This window comes from Notolepis coatsorum (genome assembly GCF_963971535.1).
Source record: "Notolepis coatsorum genome assembly, chromosome: 8".
Lineage (NCBI taxonomy): Eukaryota > Metazoa > Chordata > Actinopteri > Aulopiformes > Paralepididae > Notolepis > Notolepis coatsorum.
In genome coordinates this window covers 8,878,936-8,894,362 of record NC_140172.1, presented here as the reverse complement: position 1 = coordinate 8,894,362, position 15,427 = coordinate 8,878,936, and the positions used below count along the sequence as shown (strand labels likewise).

Here is a 15,427-nt window from a genome sequence, read left to right as displayed (position 1 = left end):
GCAGTGGTCTGCGCTGGTCCTCAGCTGTGGTCTGTGTTGGTCCTCAGCAGTGGTCTGCACTGGTCCTCAGCTGTGGTCTGTGTTGGTCCTCAGCTGTGGTCTGTGTTGGTCCTCAGCAGTGGTCTGGTTGGTCCTCAGCAGTGGTCTGTGTTGGTCCTCAGCAGTGGTCTGGTTGGTCCTCAGCAGTGGTCTGGTTGGTCCTCAGCAGTGGTCTGGTTGGTCCTCAGCAGTGGTCTGGTTGGTCCTCAGCAGTGGTCTGGTTGGTCCTCAGCAGTGGTCTGCGCTGGTCCTCAGCTGTGGTCTGGTTGGTCCTCAGCTGTGGTCTGGTTGGTCCTCAGCAGTGGTCTGCGCTGGTCCTCAGCAGTGGTCTGGTTGGTCCTCAGCAGTGGTCTGTGCTGGTCCTCAGCAGTGGTCTGGTTGGTCCTCAGCAGTGGTCTGCACTGGTCCTCAGCAGTGGTCTGGTTGGTCCTCAGCAGTGGTCTGCGCTGGTCCTCAGCAGTGGTCTGCGCTGGTCCTCAGCAGTGGTCTGCGCTGGTCCTCAGCAGTGGTCTGCGCTGGTCCTCAGCAGTGGTCTGCGCTGGTCCTCAGCAGTGGTCTGGTTGGTCCTCAGCAGTGGTCTGCGCTGGTCCTCAGCAGTGGTCTGGTTGGTCCTCAGCAGTGGTCTGCGCTGGTCCTCAGCTGTGGTCTGTGTTGGTCCTCAGCAGTGGTCTGCGCTGGTCCTCAGCTGTGGTCTGTGTTGGTCCTCAGCTGTGGTCTGTGTTGGTCCTCAGCAGTGGTCTGGTTGGTCCTCAGCAGTGGTCTGGTTGGTCCTCAGCAGTGGTCTGGTTGGTCCTCAGCAGTGGTCTGGTTGGTCCTCAGCAGTGGTCTGGTTGGTCCTCAGCAGTGGTCTGGTTGGTCCTCAGCAGTGGTCTGGTTGGTCCTCAGCAGTGGTCTGGTTGGTCCTCAGCAGTGGTCTGGTGCTGTCCATGCTCTTCAGGTTGAGAGTCTCACGGCTGCTTCCATGAAGATCCACTTCCCTGAAGGTCTATGTGTGTGATTCAACAGGGTTTGGAATGAGGGACATGTAGACTTAACCATTAAATGTTTATTCGTACATGCTTGAGTCTGCACAGTCCTTGAATATCATACCGACTATGTGCTTGAGTCTGCGCGGTCCTTGAATATCATACTGACTATGTGCTTGAGTCTGCACGGTCCTTGAATATCATACCGACTATGTGCTTGAGTCTGCACGGTCCTTGAATATCATACCGACTATGTGCTTGAGTCTGCACGGTCCTTGAATATCATACCGACTATGTGCTTGAGTCTGCACGGTAATTGAATATCATACCGACTACGTGCTTGAATCTGCACGGTCCTTGAATATCATACAGACTATGTGCTTGAGTCTGCACGGTCCTTGAATATCCTACCGACAACGTGCTTGAGTCTGCACGGTCCTTGAAACGGATAGGGAGCCAGGGGTCAGCGTCACTGTGAGTCCCTGTGTCATGTTCTCTCGTATATGGCCCGCAGGGTCATCAGCATATCCCCTCATTTGACAGAAATAGAGGGAACTGCTGCAAAAGGAGCAGGCCTGTAATTAAAGCGCTGCCGCGTAAGCGAACCCACTCTCAATCACCGCCCTCGCCAGTTAGCATCTGGAGCGCGGCTGACTGCAGACCAGCTCGTCTGAGGGGGAGACGCTAGTTAGCTCAGAGTCTCTGGAGTGCGGCTGACTGCAGACCAGCTCGTCTGAGGGGGAGACGCTAGTTAGCTCAGAGTCCAGGGAGCGAGGCTGACTGCAGACCAGCTCGTCTGAGGGGGAGACGCTAGTTAGCTCAGAGTCCAGGGAGCGCGGCTGACTGCAGACCAGCTCGTCTGAGGGGGAGACGCTAGTTAGCTCAGAGTCTCTGGAGCGCGGCTGACTGCAGACTAGCTCGTCTGAGGGGGAGACGCTAGTTAGCTCAGAGTCTCTTGAGCGCGGCTGACTGCAGACCAGCTCGTCTGAGGGGGAGACGCTAGTTAGCTCAGAGTCTCTGGAGCGCGGCTGACTGCAGACTAGCTCGTCTGAGGGGGAGACGCTAGTTAGCTCAGAGTCTCTGGAGCGAGGCTGACTGCAGACCAGCTCGTCTGAGGGGGAGACGCTAGTTAGCTCAGAGTCTCTGGAGCGCGGCTGACTGCAGACCAGCTCGTCTGAGGGGGAGACGCTAGTTAGCTCAGAGTCCAGGGAGTCTGCCATGCTGGCGTTAAATTTATGTCCCACCAGGCAGTTTGGGCTTCAGGTCAGCTGTGTTTACAAGGGAGAGGCCGTCTGTGTAAAGGGTATATATAACAGTAGCGGCTGGTGCCGCTGGTGCCTTGTGGGTCGCAGTTCACGTTAGGAGGTCGAGTTGAAAATGTAATGCTCTGAGATGCTCTGGAGCAATCTCTCTCTCTGTCTCTCGGATCAATCAAATCAAATAATTAACACATGTATGTTGTCATTTTAAACAACTCACCATTCATTCATTATGCATCAGCAGCAGCTAAATTAATGTTATAGTTCACAACAGCAGCGCGTTTTGAATCGCTAGCCTATTATCGTCTCAGCAAGCACAGTCAATACTTTTTTCCGTAGCCGCATTTCGCGGAGACAGCTGTGTATAGCGAGAGAGAGAGAGCAAGAGAGAGAGAGAGAGAGAGAGAGAGAGAGAGAGAGAGAGAGAGAGAGAGAGAGAGAGAGAGAGAGAGAGAGAGAGAGAGAGAGAGAGAGAGATAGACTCACTGTTTAGTTGAAACGTCCAGGGCAGGAGGGCTTGATAAAGTGTATAATCCACTGTTGATGTATTCCAGACCAATGTCCACTGTGTCCAGACTGCATCCGCCATATAGCTTGTTAGCCAAGTGTTAGCTTGTTAGCAGTTAGCACCACACAACACAAGTACTTCATTCCTTTGTCTATTTCCGCGTCGAACAGACTGCAAACTACCTGGCGTTCTATCGCCATGCGCTAAGACAAACTCTAACCTTAACCAACTTTGAAAGAGTGCCTAAGCTTAACCGTCTAAAGAACTTGCAGTCACGCTCTAAGACAAACAGCTGCATCTCACAACAACAACAACTATCTCTACCGCACCAACCTAGGAATAAGCTAGATTTGGAACATTAGAAATTGGATTCGGCCAATCAGAGATCGTCTCCGCGAAATTCTGCTACGGAAAAAAATACTGGCGTCGGCCAATCAGAGAGCGTCTCCGCGAAATGCGGCTACAGAAATTCTTGACGCTGCTGCCTAGACCGCTTCAAATCGCGCCCGGATTCCAACATAATAGTCATATTTCAACGCACAACGCGTTACGCACTGATTGGCTGCGACGGATACAGCGATCAAACCGTGACGCGCACTCAGAGCGCTATCGCGTCTAGCCCGGGCCGAGAAATACAAAAAAAAAAAAAAAAAAAAAAAGTGAGTCACTTCCTGTTCAAGAAAACGAGTATTTTTTATTTTATATAATAACGTTATATTGTGCATTGGAAACACAAACATACTTAAAATGAGTAAATATTATTCATTTTAAACATGTTTATATTATTTATAGGGCTATAAAACAAAAAACTAAACATTTATTTTTCTTGTTCTCTCATATAACCAGGGCAGGGCCTGAGGGGGGGGCGGCGCCCGAGCGCCCCTAGTGGCGAGCCGCCACTGATATATAATAGTAGTAATAAGTAGTGTAAGTATACATACTTATTTATATGTATTCAGGAAGTATATTAATGTTCTGTTGAATTGAAATCACATGTTGTGTTGAATTGAAATTAAAAGATGTGCTTACATTTAAAATGATAGTTTTGATGTATTTTTGGTTACTTTTAACCAAAATAGTCAATCTTTGAGTAGTTTAATGAGTACCACGTAAGTTTGGTTAAGTTTTTCTCAAGTGTACTTAGATTACACTTTGTCAAACTAAACATGTGCTTTGAATTAGTAAATGAACGCAAGAAGTAACAAAAATACATTGGAATCGCCGTCGACTAAAGAAGCACTTCTAAAGACGCACTTCTTCAACCATTATCTGAAATAAAGAATTAAAAAAAAAATATATATCTACCCTAACTAACCTTACTGTCATGCACGGTGGGTGGCTGACAGGGTCCCTCTCCATGACACTTGGTAGGAGCGGTCATTGAGGTATGATGACAGCCATGTCAGCGCAGAGCCAGCCACTCCCATTCCTGCGAGGGCCGCGAGGAGTATCTGGTGTTGACTGTGTCGAAGGCTGCAGATAGATCTAGGAGAATCAGAACGGAGGAGAGGCCTTTCACTTTTGCTAAGTGAAGTGCCTCTGTGACCGCAATGAGGGCTGTCTCTGTGGAGTGACCAGTCCTGAAGCCTGACTGATTAGGGTCTAGGAGGTCATTCTGTAAGAGATAAGCGGTAAGTTGGCTGGATACAGCACGTTCAAGTGTTTTAGAAAGGAAGGAGAGAAGAGAGACAGGACGGTAGTTGCCTATGACGGTAGGGTTCAGGGATGGTTTTTTATGAGGGGCGTGACTCTGGCTTGTTTTAGGGAGGTGGGGACCACCCCCGAGTTGAGTGAGGAGTTGATGGTTGCAGTTAGGAATGGGAGGATGTCTGGTGCTATGGTCTGGAGGAGTGGGGAGGGTAGCCGGTCCAGCTGGCATGTAGTCGGACGGTTCGACGTTACCAGTGTCAGGGTCTCGGCTTCTGTAATGGGAGAGAAAGATGACAGAGTGAAGGATGAGGTTCTCGATTCAGCATTTGGAATGGGTGGGGGTTGGGAGAAGGAGCTGCGGATGTTCTCCACTTTTTCCTCAAAGAAGATCGCAAAGTCTTCGGCAGAGAAAGATGAGGGAGAGGGGTGTGGGGGGGGAGTGAGGAGGGAGGACATGGTAGCATGCAGTTTGCATAGATTCTTGGCAGAGGCCTCGATCCTATGGTGAAAGAAAGAAGCTTTGGCATTAGTAATGGTTTTGGAGAATGTTAACAAGAGGTTGTGATATGTGTCGATGTCAGCAGTGAGGCGTGACTTTCTATACTTCCTTTCAGCTGCTCTCAGGACCTGTCTTTGTTCTCTCACTGGATCTATCAGCCATGGACTGGGTGGGGAACGGCGGGCAGGTTTCTCAACGAGGGGACAGAGCTTGTCGAAGGAGGTTGTAAGGGCTGAGAGGAGGGTGGAGGTTGCCATCTCTGCGGAGAGAGCAGAGAAGGTGTCACTCAAAGGTAGAGCGGATAGTATGTCAGAGGAGAGGGTGGAGGGGGATAGGGAGGCCAGGTTGCGTCTGAGTGAGACGGTTTGAGTTGGGGTGAATTTTTTTTTTTTTTTTTATTTAATTTTTTTTTTATGGCTTTTGCCTCTTCATAGTTCTCTAACGTTAGTCTTTCTTTCCTCAACGCTCAATTCTATAAACACTTGACCGATACCCATCAATGCACAGCGCTCTAGCATGTTCTGACTGTGAACACCTAAAGCTGAGGCTCAGACCGACCGACCGTTTTAGATTTTTGGCTAATTTTCCCTTATGTTAGAATTTTTTTTATGTAAAAATAATGGTTGCCGATATAGAGGGGGGCGCCAAAACTGCACAGATTTTTTTTTTTTTTTTTTTTTTTTTTTGCGCCCCCCTCTGGGTGGCGCTCTAGGCGACCGCCTATATCGCCTGTAGGAAGGTCCGCCCCTGTGAAGACCTTTCGGTTAAGCATGAGAGTTAGTGAGAAGGATATGAAGGAATGGTCAGATACATGTAGGGGAGTTACCGTGGTGTTAATGATGCTGGAGTTACGGGAAAATATGAGATCCAAGGAGTTGCCTGCTTTGTGGGTGGGAGGCATGGCAGTGGGAGTCAGGCATGGCAGTGGGAGTTCTTGACTTGTTTAAAGAAGACGTGTCCGGCCCATGGGGACATTAACGTGTGTTGTCGGGCCTTACAAATAACATTTGATTTGATTTGATAAAACTTTTTTTTTTATTAATAATATATATATATATATATATATATATATATATATATATATATATATATATATATATATATATATATTTTTTTTTTTTATCATTCTTTCCAAAAGAAAAGAGGCCTAGAAGCGTGGCTAATGCTAATGGCACGCATACCAGAAGCTAACTGCCTACGAAAACAGGCACAGAGGCACTGAAAGAGGATTTCACCCATCTAATGAACACACTAGACTAGACAAATATCAAGATGTATCCATCAGTGGACCAATTGCATGCTTTTGCAGAGGACAAGAAGCCTTCAGTCGACTCCTTCAGACATTAAGCACCCCCACAGCCCAAATGGAATGATACAAAAATATATATAAAAAAAGATAAATATTTTTTTAAATATTATACTTTTTTTTCTTTTTCTTTTTTTTAGTCGACCAATAGTCGACTAACGGCAAATTTTGGCCAATCATAGTCGACCATCCAAATCCTTAGTCGGGGACAGCCCCAGTATTAACGCGTTATCGCCCGATTCTATTAACGCCACTATTATTTTTAACTCACGATTAACTTTTAAGACAAACTTATAAGATTACATTAACCCTTTCACTGCCACACGACAGAAGGTTAACCATTTACTATCACACAACCGACGGCGACTGTCAGTTGTGTGATAGTAAAGGGTTAACCTTCTGTCGTGTGGCAGTGAAAGGGTTAATGTAATCTTATAAGTTATGCAATATTGTTTGTATAATTTATCTGTACAATATCATATCAGCTCTACCTGTGATTATAAAAGAGCAGTGATTAACCGCACCAGTCTACTCCGCTGCTCTTTTGATAATCACAGGGAGAGCTGAATGGGTTTAATTAAGAATCAACTCTTTACAGTGAAAATCAAACCCAGTTGGGGGTAAAAGTTCAACAAAAACAAATTCTATAATTCCATTAAATCAGGCTGCGCCACGCTGTATATCTTGATGACATCAGAGATAACAATCTTAGTTTTATGGATCCTAGCTTTCAGGGAAAGTTGTTCATGTGTGTAAATAACAGGGCAATCTGGACACGAAGGCAGCGGAACAGCAGTGGAACAGAGCAAAGTGAGGGTGAGAAAAAAGCATGTAAGGATCACTGGTAAATGTAATTATAATGATAACATAATATAGTATACCATTGTATAACATAATTATTTATACATATGATATAATACAATATATCAATGTGATTTATGCACTGTAGCACTCATGTCTGAACACTTTGATGAACGTTGTTACTCAGCTGATAGAGTTGTACCCATCCTACTGACTTGTCGTACAGAACTTGTAAGTCGCTTTGGATAAAAGTGTCAGCTAAATGACTAAATGTAAAATGTAATGTAAAGACAGTAGAGGTTGAATACTATATTATCTAAAGATGGTAAGTTAGAGTGTTGTGTTCATTCATAGTCAAAGACAGTAGAGGTTGAGTACTGTGGTGATATTTGACATTGAATTTCATAACTAATATGGGTGAATAATTAGAGAACCATAATGTAAAAGCCAGGTGTACCAGAAACAACACAGGTAACGCCCTGGCACCAGAAACAACACAGAACAGGCCCTGGCACCAGAAACAACACAGGTAACGCCCTGGCACCAGAAACAACACAGAACAGGCCCTGGCACCAGAAACAACACAGAACAGGTCCTGGCACCAGAAACAACACAGAACAGGTCCTGGCACCAGAAACAACACAGAACAGGTCCTGGCACCAGAAACAACACAGAACAGGTCGTGGCACCAGAAACAACACAGAACAGGTCCTGGCACCAGAAACAACACAGAACAGGTCCTGGCACCAGAAACAACACAGAACAGGTCCTGGCACCAGAAACAACACAGAACAGGTCCTGGCACCAGAAACGTGGGACTGAAAGCGCGTAGCAGCCGTCCTCCACTACATTACTTCAAATGTTGGCCTTTTTAGCATTCATGCAAATCTCTTTTCAAACATACAGTAATTGCAGACTAACAGATCACACATGCTGGAGACTCGCAACGCGCCACGTGGCAGGGAGGAGCGGGAGGAGTCTCTCACCCAGGGAGGGAGGAGGAGGAGGAGTGTAAAGGGCTGAAGGAGAGAGTCTCACCCAGGGAGGGAGGAGGAGGAGGAGTGTAAAGGGCTGAAGGAGAGTCTCTCACCCAGGGAGGGAGGAGGAGGAGGAGTGTAAAGGGCTGAAGGAGAGTCTCTCACCCAGGGAGGGAGGAGGAGGAGGAGTGTAAAGGGCTGAAGGAGAGTCTCTCACCCAGGGAGGGAGGAGGAGGAGTGTAAAGGGCTGAAGGAGAGTCTCTCACCCAGGGAGGGAGGAGGAGGAGGAGTGTAAAGGGCTGAAGGAGAGAGTCTCACCCAGGGAGGGAGGAGGAGGAGTGTAAAGGGCTGAAGGAGAGAGTCTCTCACCCAGGGAGGGAGGAGGAGGAGTGTAAAGGGCTGAAGGAGAGAGTCTTTCACCCAGGGAGGGAGGAGGAGGAGTGTAAAGGGCTGAAGGAGAGAGTCTTTCACCCAGGGAGGGAGGAGGAGGAGGAGTGTAAAGGGCTGAAGGAGAGTCTCTCACCCAGGGAGGGAGGAGGAGGAGTGTAAAGGGCTGAAGGAGAGTCTCTCACCCAGGGAGGGAGGAGGAGGAGTGTAAAGGGCTGAAGGAGAGAGTGGCTCACCCAGGGAGATCTCGCGGGCGAAGGCCATGGAGACGAGCAGCAGCGGCAGACCCACGGACACAAACTTGATGACCTTGTCCAGCGGCAGCTCAAGCTCCAGGTGTCCAAAGCGGCTGTCCCCCGGGCCGTCCCGCAGCAGGGCGTCGGACAGCATGGCCCTGGCGGCCGCTTGGGCGATAGACATCCTGAAACCTGCCCGGTGACAAGGCCTTTTTATCCACTGGGGTTCTTTTTAAATATATATGTGTGTGTGTGTGTGTGTGTGTGTGTGTGTGTGTGTGTGTGTGTGTGTGTGTGTGTGTGTGTGTGTGTGTGTGTGTGTGTGTGTGTGTGTGTGTGTGTGTGTGTGTGTGTGTGTGTGTGTGTGTGTGTGTGTGTGTGTGTGTGTGTGTGTGTGTGTGTGTGTGTGTGTGTGTGTGTGTGTTAAGGCTGAGCCCGAACGTTCGAACGTTTGTTCGTTACGCTGACATTCGGACATTAATTAATGGGTTCGAACGTTCGGTGAAAGAAAAAAAAAGGAGGCGCACGGGGTTGAATTATTATTATTATTATTATTATTATTATTATTATTATTATTATTATTATTATTATTATTATTATTATTATTATTATTATTATTATTATTATTATTATTATTATTATTATTATTATTATTATTATTATTATTATTATTATTATTATTATTATTATTATTATTATTATTATTATTATTATTATTATTATTATTATTATTATTATTATTATTATTATTATTATTATTATTATTATTATTATTATTATTATTATTATTATTATTATTATTATTATTATTATTATTATTATTATTATTATTATTATTATTATTATTATTATTATTATTATTATTATTATTATTATTATTATTATTATTATTATTATTATTATTATTATTATTATTATTATTATTATTATAATGATAATTATAATGATAATGATAATTATAATAAAAACTAAATACAAGCCATATTAAAAAAACAAACAGAAAAAATTTGACTATTTGCTATTGGTACAAAGACTAAGACTAGACCAGCGGGTAAATATGAGTCTTTAGTTGTATCTGCTGTATTCTATGGCTTTAGAAGGTTTAACTTGGTGACACAAAGCACCCAATGCAGTAAGACAGACTTGTTTTCCGACTTACAGTGGGTTAAGAGGGTATCAGTTACAGATCAAACTCTCAGAGAATATCCGAGAGTACACCTCAAATTGATGTGGTCCCAGAAATGGAAAAAAAAATCCGGATTGGGTCTTTAACCCTTTCACTGCCACACGACAGCCAGTTAACCCTTTCACTGGGACAATACAGAAGGTTATAGCCCTTTACTATAACACAACCCACGGCGATGCTCCCTCATTAGCGCCATTAGCTCCGCGGATAAAGGGTTAACCTTCTGTCGCGTGGCAGTGAAAGGGTTAACGTCTATAAGGGTACACTGTCTCTGCGGTACAGTGCCCACGACACAGCTCTCGACCACCTGCTCTCCAAACACAGACACAATTCTGAGCTTCCACACAAAATAAGGGTTTTTATTTCTTCTTTTCCGTCTATATAAAGACATCTACAAAAATGATTAACATGTTAATGTATTTACTTATTTAAAAAAAAAATCTTTTTGGGATGCCCTTGAGGGCCCCGACACCGAGATTGAGAACCACTGCTCTGAGTCAAAGAGAAAGTACATTTTGGTGACAAATACTGTACATTTATATCAAAGGTATATATATACACCTGTATACCATGCTACTATTCTTATATTACTACCTATCTTGCTAATATGTCTCTACTACTCCTCTGCACTCAGAGTGTGACACTCAAGCTCGACACTATTTGACCAACAACAACCACTGACCCTGAGCTGCCAGAGATGTACTGACTTGTTGTTCACAATCTGCAAGTGGCTCTGGATAAGAGCATCAGCTAAAAGGGGTTCCCAAACTTTTCAGGCCAGGACCCAGAAAATAAGGCGTCAGAGAGCCGCGGCCCAATGCACATCGTCTGGCTTTTTTTTATTATTATTTTTTTTTTTGTGACCGATTTTTTAAGCCAAATATCACTTCAATCCTATTAAGTTAGTTCAAGTTAGTTATTCATTTATATGTGCTATTTATGAGAGGGCTAACTTGTTGCAAAATAATAATGATAATAATAATAGCCTCATTAAAATACTATTGTTGCTTCGGTTGTTTTCAGCGTTTTATGTGCATAATCTGTTATTTAGTTTGAAATGTTCGTTGAAATAAGTAGATTTTTCGTTTTTGTTTATTTATTAAGTTAATCTAAAACCATATACAGTAGTCACATTTTAGAATACAATAGAATAGAATTTTAGAATACAACTAGAAACACTGTCCTGGCCTGCTTCTAAGTTCAGTGGCCTGACAAAAAAAATTTCAATAAAAAAAAAATAAATAAAATAAAAAATAAATCATCTCGCGGCCCACCCGTGGCTGCTCGCGGCCCACCTTTGGGTCGCGACCCCGACTTTGGGAACCACTGAGCTAAATGACTCTAAATTGTAGATTGAACCTGCAGGATAGACGAGGGAGAAAACCTCTGGAGCCTCTTACCTCAGTCTCTCAGCGCGTCCTCGCGGTTCAGATGGAGATGAGACACGGCTGCTGCTGACTGTGTGAGGTTCAACTCTGCTGGCGGGAGCGTTAAGTAGTCTGGAGGTATCCCTGGTGACTGAGAGGCTGGATCTGGGCAGGACTGGGCTGGGCTGGGCTGGGCTGGGCTGGGCTGGGCTGGGCTGGGCTGAGCTGGGCTGGGCTGGGCTGAGCTGGGCTGGGCTGGGCTGGGCTCTAATTAAAGAACACGGATGAGTCCACATGGCTCAGCGAGCAGACCTCCTGCACTGAGAACGGGAAGTGTGTGTCTTCATTCATGTGTGTGTCTGTGTGTGTGTGTGTGTGTGTGTGTGTGTGTGTGTGTGTGTGTGTGTGTGTGTGCGAGGGTGTGTGTGTGTGTGTGTATGTGTGTGTGTGTGTGTGTGTGTGTGTATTGTGTGTCGTGTATCTGTGTGTGTGCGTGTGTGTGCGTCTTCATGTGTGTGTCTGTGTGTGTGTGTGTGTGTGTATGTGTGTGTGTGTGTATGTGTGTGTGTGTGTGTGTGTGTTTGTGTGTGTGTGTGTGTGTATGTGTGTGTGTGTGTGTGTGTGTGTGTGTGTGTGTGTGTGTGTGTGTGTATGCGTGTGTGTGTGTGTGTGTGTGCGTGTGTGTATGTGTGTGTGTGTGCGAGGGTGTGTGTGTGTGTGTGTATGCGTGTGTGTGTGTGTGTGTGTGTGTGTGTGTGTGTGTGTGTGTGTGTGTGTGTGTGTGTGTGTGTGTGTGTGTGTGTGTGTGTGTGTGTGTGTGTGTGTGTGTGTGTGTGTGTGTGTGTGTGTGTATGTGTAAGGGCCATTTGAGTGTTTTTGTTATGGATTATTATTATTATTATTATTATTATTATTATTATTATTATTATTATTATTATTATTATTATTATTATTATTATTATTATTATTATTATTATTATTATTATTATTATTATTATTATTATTATTATTATTATTATTATTATTATTATTATTATTATTATTATTATTATTATTATTATTATTATTATTATTATTATTATTATTATTATTATTATTATTATTATTATCATTATTATTATTATTATTACCAATAGAAGGTTACGATTTATGGGAATGTTATGATTTATCTGTATAGCAATTGAATGTTCTCAGTTGTATTGTGGTGGTTCACGTGACAGGTGAATCTGCCACGGCACAGCTGATGGCATAAATAGGTAATGGGGATCAGCTGTGGCCTGTAGCCACCACGGGGAAAGCATAATATTTTCTGACCGCTTTAGGATCGCTTTGGAAACACTTAGAATAGTCTTATCTTAAGAAACGCTTTGAACAATTAGAACCACGATTATATAGGAAATAGGATCGCTTTGATCACGTCTCCCATGTAACTATATCTTTTCTAAATAAATCGGATATCACGTTGGTATCTCAAGTTCTCAAGTTCTTTAATAGTTGTCATACAGAAGTACAGAATACTTTCATACAAAATGCTTCTTACTGTTACGCTCCAGAGACTGTGCTAGACAAGATAGTATCAAATAACATAATAACATAATATAGCATGAATTTAGAAGAAGAAAATGAGGTCACAGTGTTCGGTATAGACATATGTACAATGTTCTGAGTTACCATATAATATACAATACACAATACTATGCAGTGTACTAATGTACAGTACTATCTAGTGCAAAGCAGAAATGGGATGAGGTACAATTTTATGTACAATTTACAGTAAGGTGTACGAGTTGTAGTGCAATCCTTCATCCATAAATATAAAGTGTGGGGAGTGGGTGCTACAGTGTGTTTGTTTAAAGTGGGTGTGTGCTATAAGTGTGTGGAGTGGGTGCTACAGTGTGTTTGTTTAAAGTGAGTGTGTGCGTGTGGATGTGTGTGCTATGTGCGTTTGGTGGTTGTTGTTGTGTAGTGTTCATTCATTGTTCGTTCGAGTTCTGATAACGGAACTCAAAGTGTGGAAACTATTCTTTGGATGGAGCGCGTACGGAATCACTCCCCGACTACCATTGGAAGCGGACCCAGGTAGAGGCCGCTACAGTATGTGTGTGTGTGTGTATGTGTGCGTGTGTGTGTGTGTGTGTGTGCGCGTGTGTGTGTGTGTGTGTGTGTGTGTGTGTGTGTGTGTGTGTGTGTGTGTGTGTGTGTGTGTGTGTGTGTGTGTGTGTGTGTGTGTGTGTGTGTGTGTGTGTGTGTGTGTGTGTGTGTGTGTGTGTGTGTGTGTGTGTGTGTACATGCTGTAGGGCGTGCTGGCCGCGGCTCTCTTCAAACAAGCAGCCTACAGGCCGTGGCTTTTCCTCCCTCTGTCATTCTCAGACTATTTATACTCTGCACTCACTGCAGGCCTCACAGCTGCTGCTCGCTGACACCCTGCACGGTGTGTAGACCAACCTCCGACGTTAACCCTTTCACTGTGACAATACAGAAGGTTAGCCCTTTGCTATCACACAACCGACGGCGATGCTCCATCATTAGCATCATTAGCTCCGCGTTGGGGTTTGGGGAGTAAAACAGACCTATTTGTTATGTATTCATGATGGTAAGAAAGTTCCAAATCACATATTCTCCATTAACAAGATCAAGTTACAGGTTGAAAAAACCCTCAGCTCGGAACTAGGCAAAATCTGCATATGGCTCGCTGATAACAAACTATCATTACACATGGGCAAAACAGAGTCCATTCTCTTTAGTAGACGACAGAGTACAGCAACTTGCAATGGGCCTGGTCTACAAGATACACTACACGACCAAGGTACCCATGTACATGTCAAAATACTTCCCAAAGGTCAGTGAATACCACGATCACAACACCAGAGGGAGCTCCACAAATCATGTAAAACCCAGATTCGGCTCAAAAAAGGGACTAAACACGTTTCGCAATTATGCCACATCAATGTGGAACGCCATACCCACAGCTGTAAAGGAATGTGAATCACTACCCACTTTCAAAAACACTGTGCAGTGTACAGTCACCCCCCCCCCCCCCCCCCCTCAATGTACAGCCCCCTTCCCCACCCACCCAACCCCACCTACCCAACCTCCTCCAATGTACAGTTTCTACGTCAAATGTATATACATTCTTTTCTGGACACTTTTTGTATCACAAACAGTACTGTATTTGAAAATCTGGTATGTCATAAATGTATAGATGTAGCAGTACTGTCTATCTGTATGTCATGTATGTCATATTATGTTATGATGAATTGAAAAGGGGGGACCCTGATGTAAACAAGACGAAAGTCTTTCTCTGGTCTGCATCCCCTTAACAATTGTATGTATTGAGCTGTACTGTATTGTAGCCATTCTGCAATCTGTTAATACAATTTTCAATCAATCAATCAATCAATCAATCAATCAATCAATCAATCAATCAATCAATCAATCAATCAATCAAACAGCACCAGGTCTACGTGCCACGGAGCAGGGCAGGGACCCACTCATCCATCCATCTCTATAGAAACTATATCCCACCATCACGGTCTCTCCAGATGAATAAACACAGCTTTAATTAAACACGTGATGCACACAACAACATATAGATTGCTCACGACATGGTGGAAGCGTGAAATAGACGATGATAATAATAACACCGTGGTGTAACACGAATAATGATTATATATAGTTTCCTCCGTCGCTGCTGCCGCGTCGGTCTGTAACGTTAACGGGGCCACACACTGCGCACACGCACAGGGGACGTTCATTGGAAATGGTTTATTTTGCAAAAGCAAATAACATTTAATAGCCACATTGATACAAGATACAAGATACTTTAATGCCACACAACGATGGTTGGTGGTAATTGTTTTCGGTACAGATGTTGAAAACATGAAACAGACATCAAACATCAAAAACGTCAAAACATATATACATAAATACATATAGGACAGTCACGGTAACAGTGTCAGTCGGTGACAGATGCTTGCCCGTTTGTGCAAAGGGGGGCGGGCCAGGGTGTTCAGTGTTCGGACTGCTGTGGGGAAAAAACTGTTTGTGAAACGTGTGTCTGGTTAGGATGGATAAACTGAAACACAGCAGGTAATAAGGCTCTAGGATAAAAATAGCAGCATCAACCTTCTCTTCTCTTCTCAGCATCTTCCTCTCTCTTTTTCCTTCTCTCTCCCTTATTTATTGCTGTCCTTGTATACTACTATTGCTACTGTCATTTTGTATTTTATTTATTTATTTGTATGCAT

At 44.0% G+C, this 15,427-nt stretch overlaps 1 protein-coding gene across 2 annotated transcripts in view; it reads right to left on the bottom strand.

The window, feature by feature from the left end:
- Positions 1-11,308, bottom strand: part of LOC311232874 (pannexin-3-like) — a 39,349-nt gene extending 28,041 nt beyond the window's left edge. For both annotated transcript variants that reach the window (XM_084319705.1, XM_084319704.1), the window contains exons 1-2: positions 11,214-11,308; positions 8,628-8,819 (exon numbers count right to left, since the gene is read on the bottom strand). In XM_084319705.1, the coding sequence (XP_084175831.1) occupies positions 8,628-8,811 (184 nt within the window). In that variant the 5' untranslated portion in view covers positions 8,812-8,819; positions 11,214-11,308. The remainder of the gene's footprint in view (positions 1-8,627; positions 8,820-11,213) is intronic.
- Positions 11,309-15,427: the final 4,119 nt, after the last annotated feature.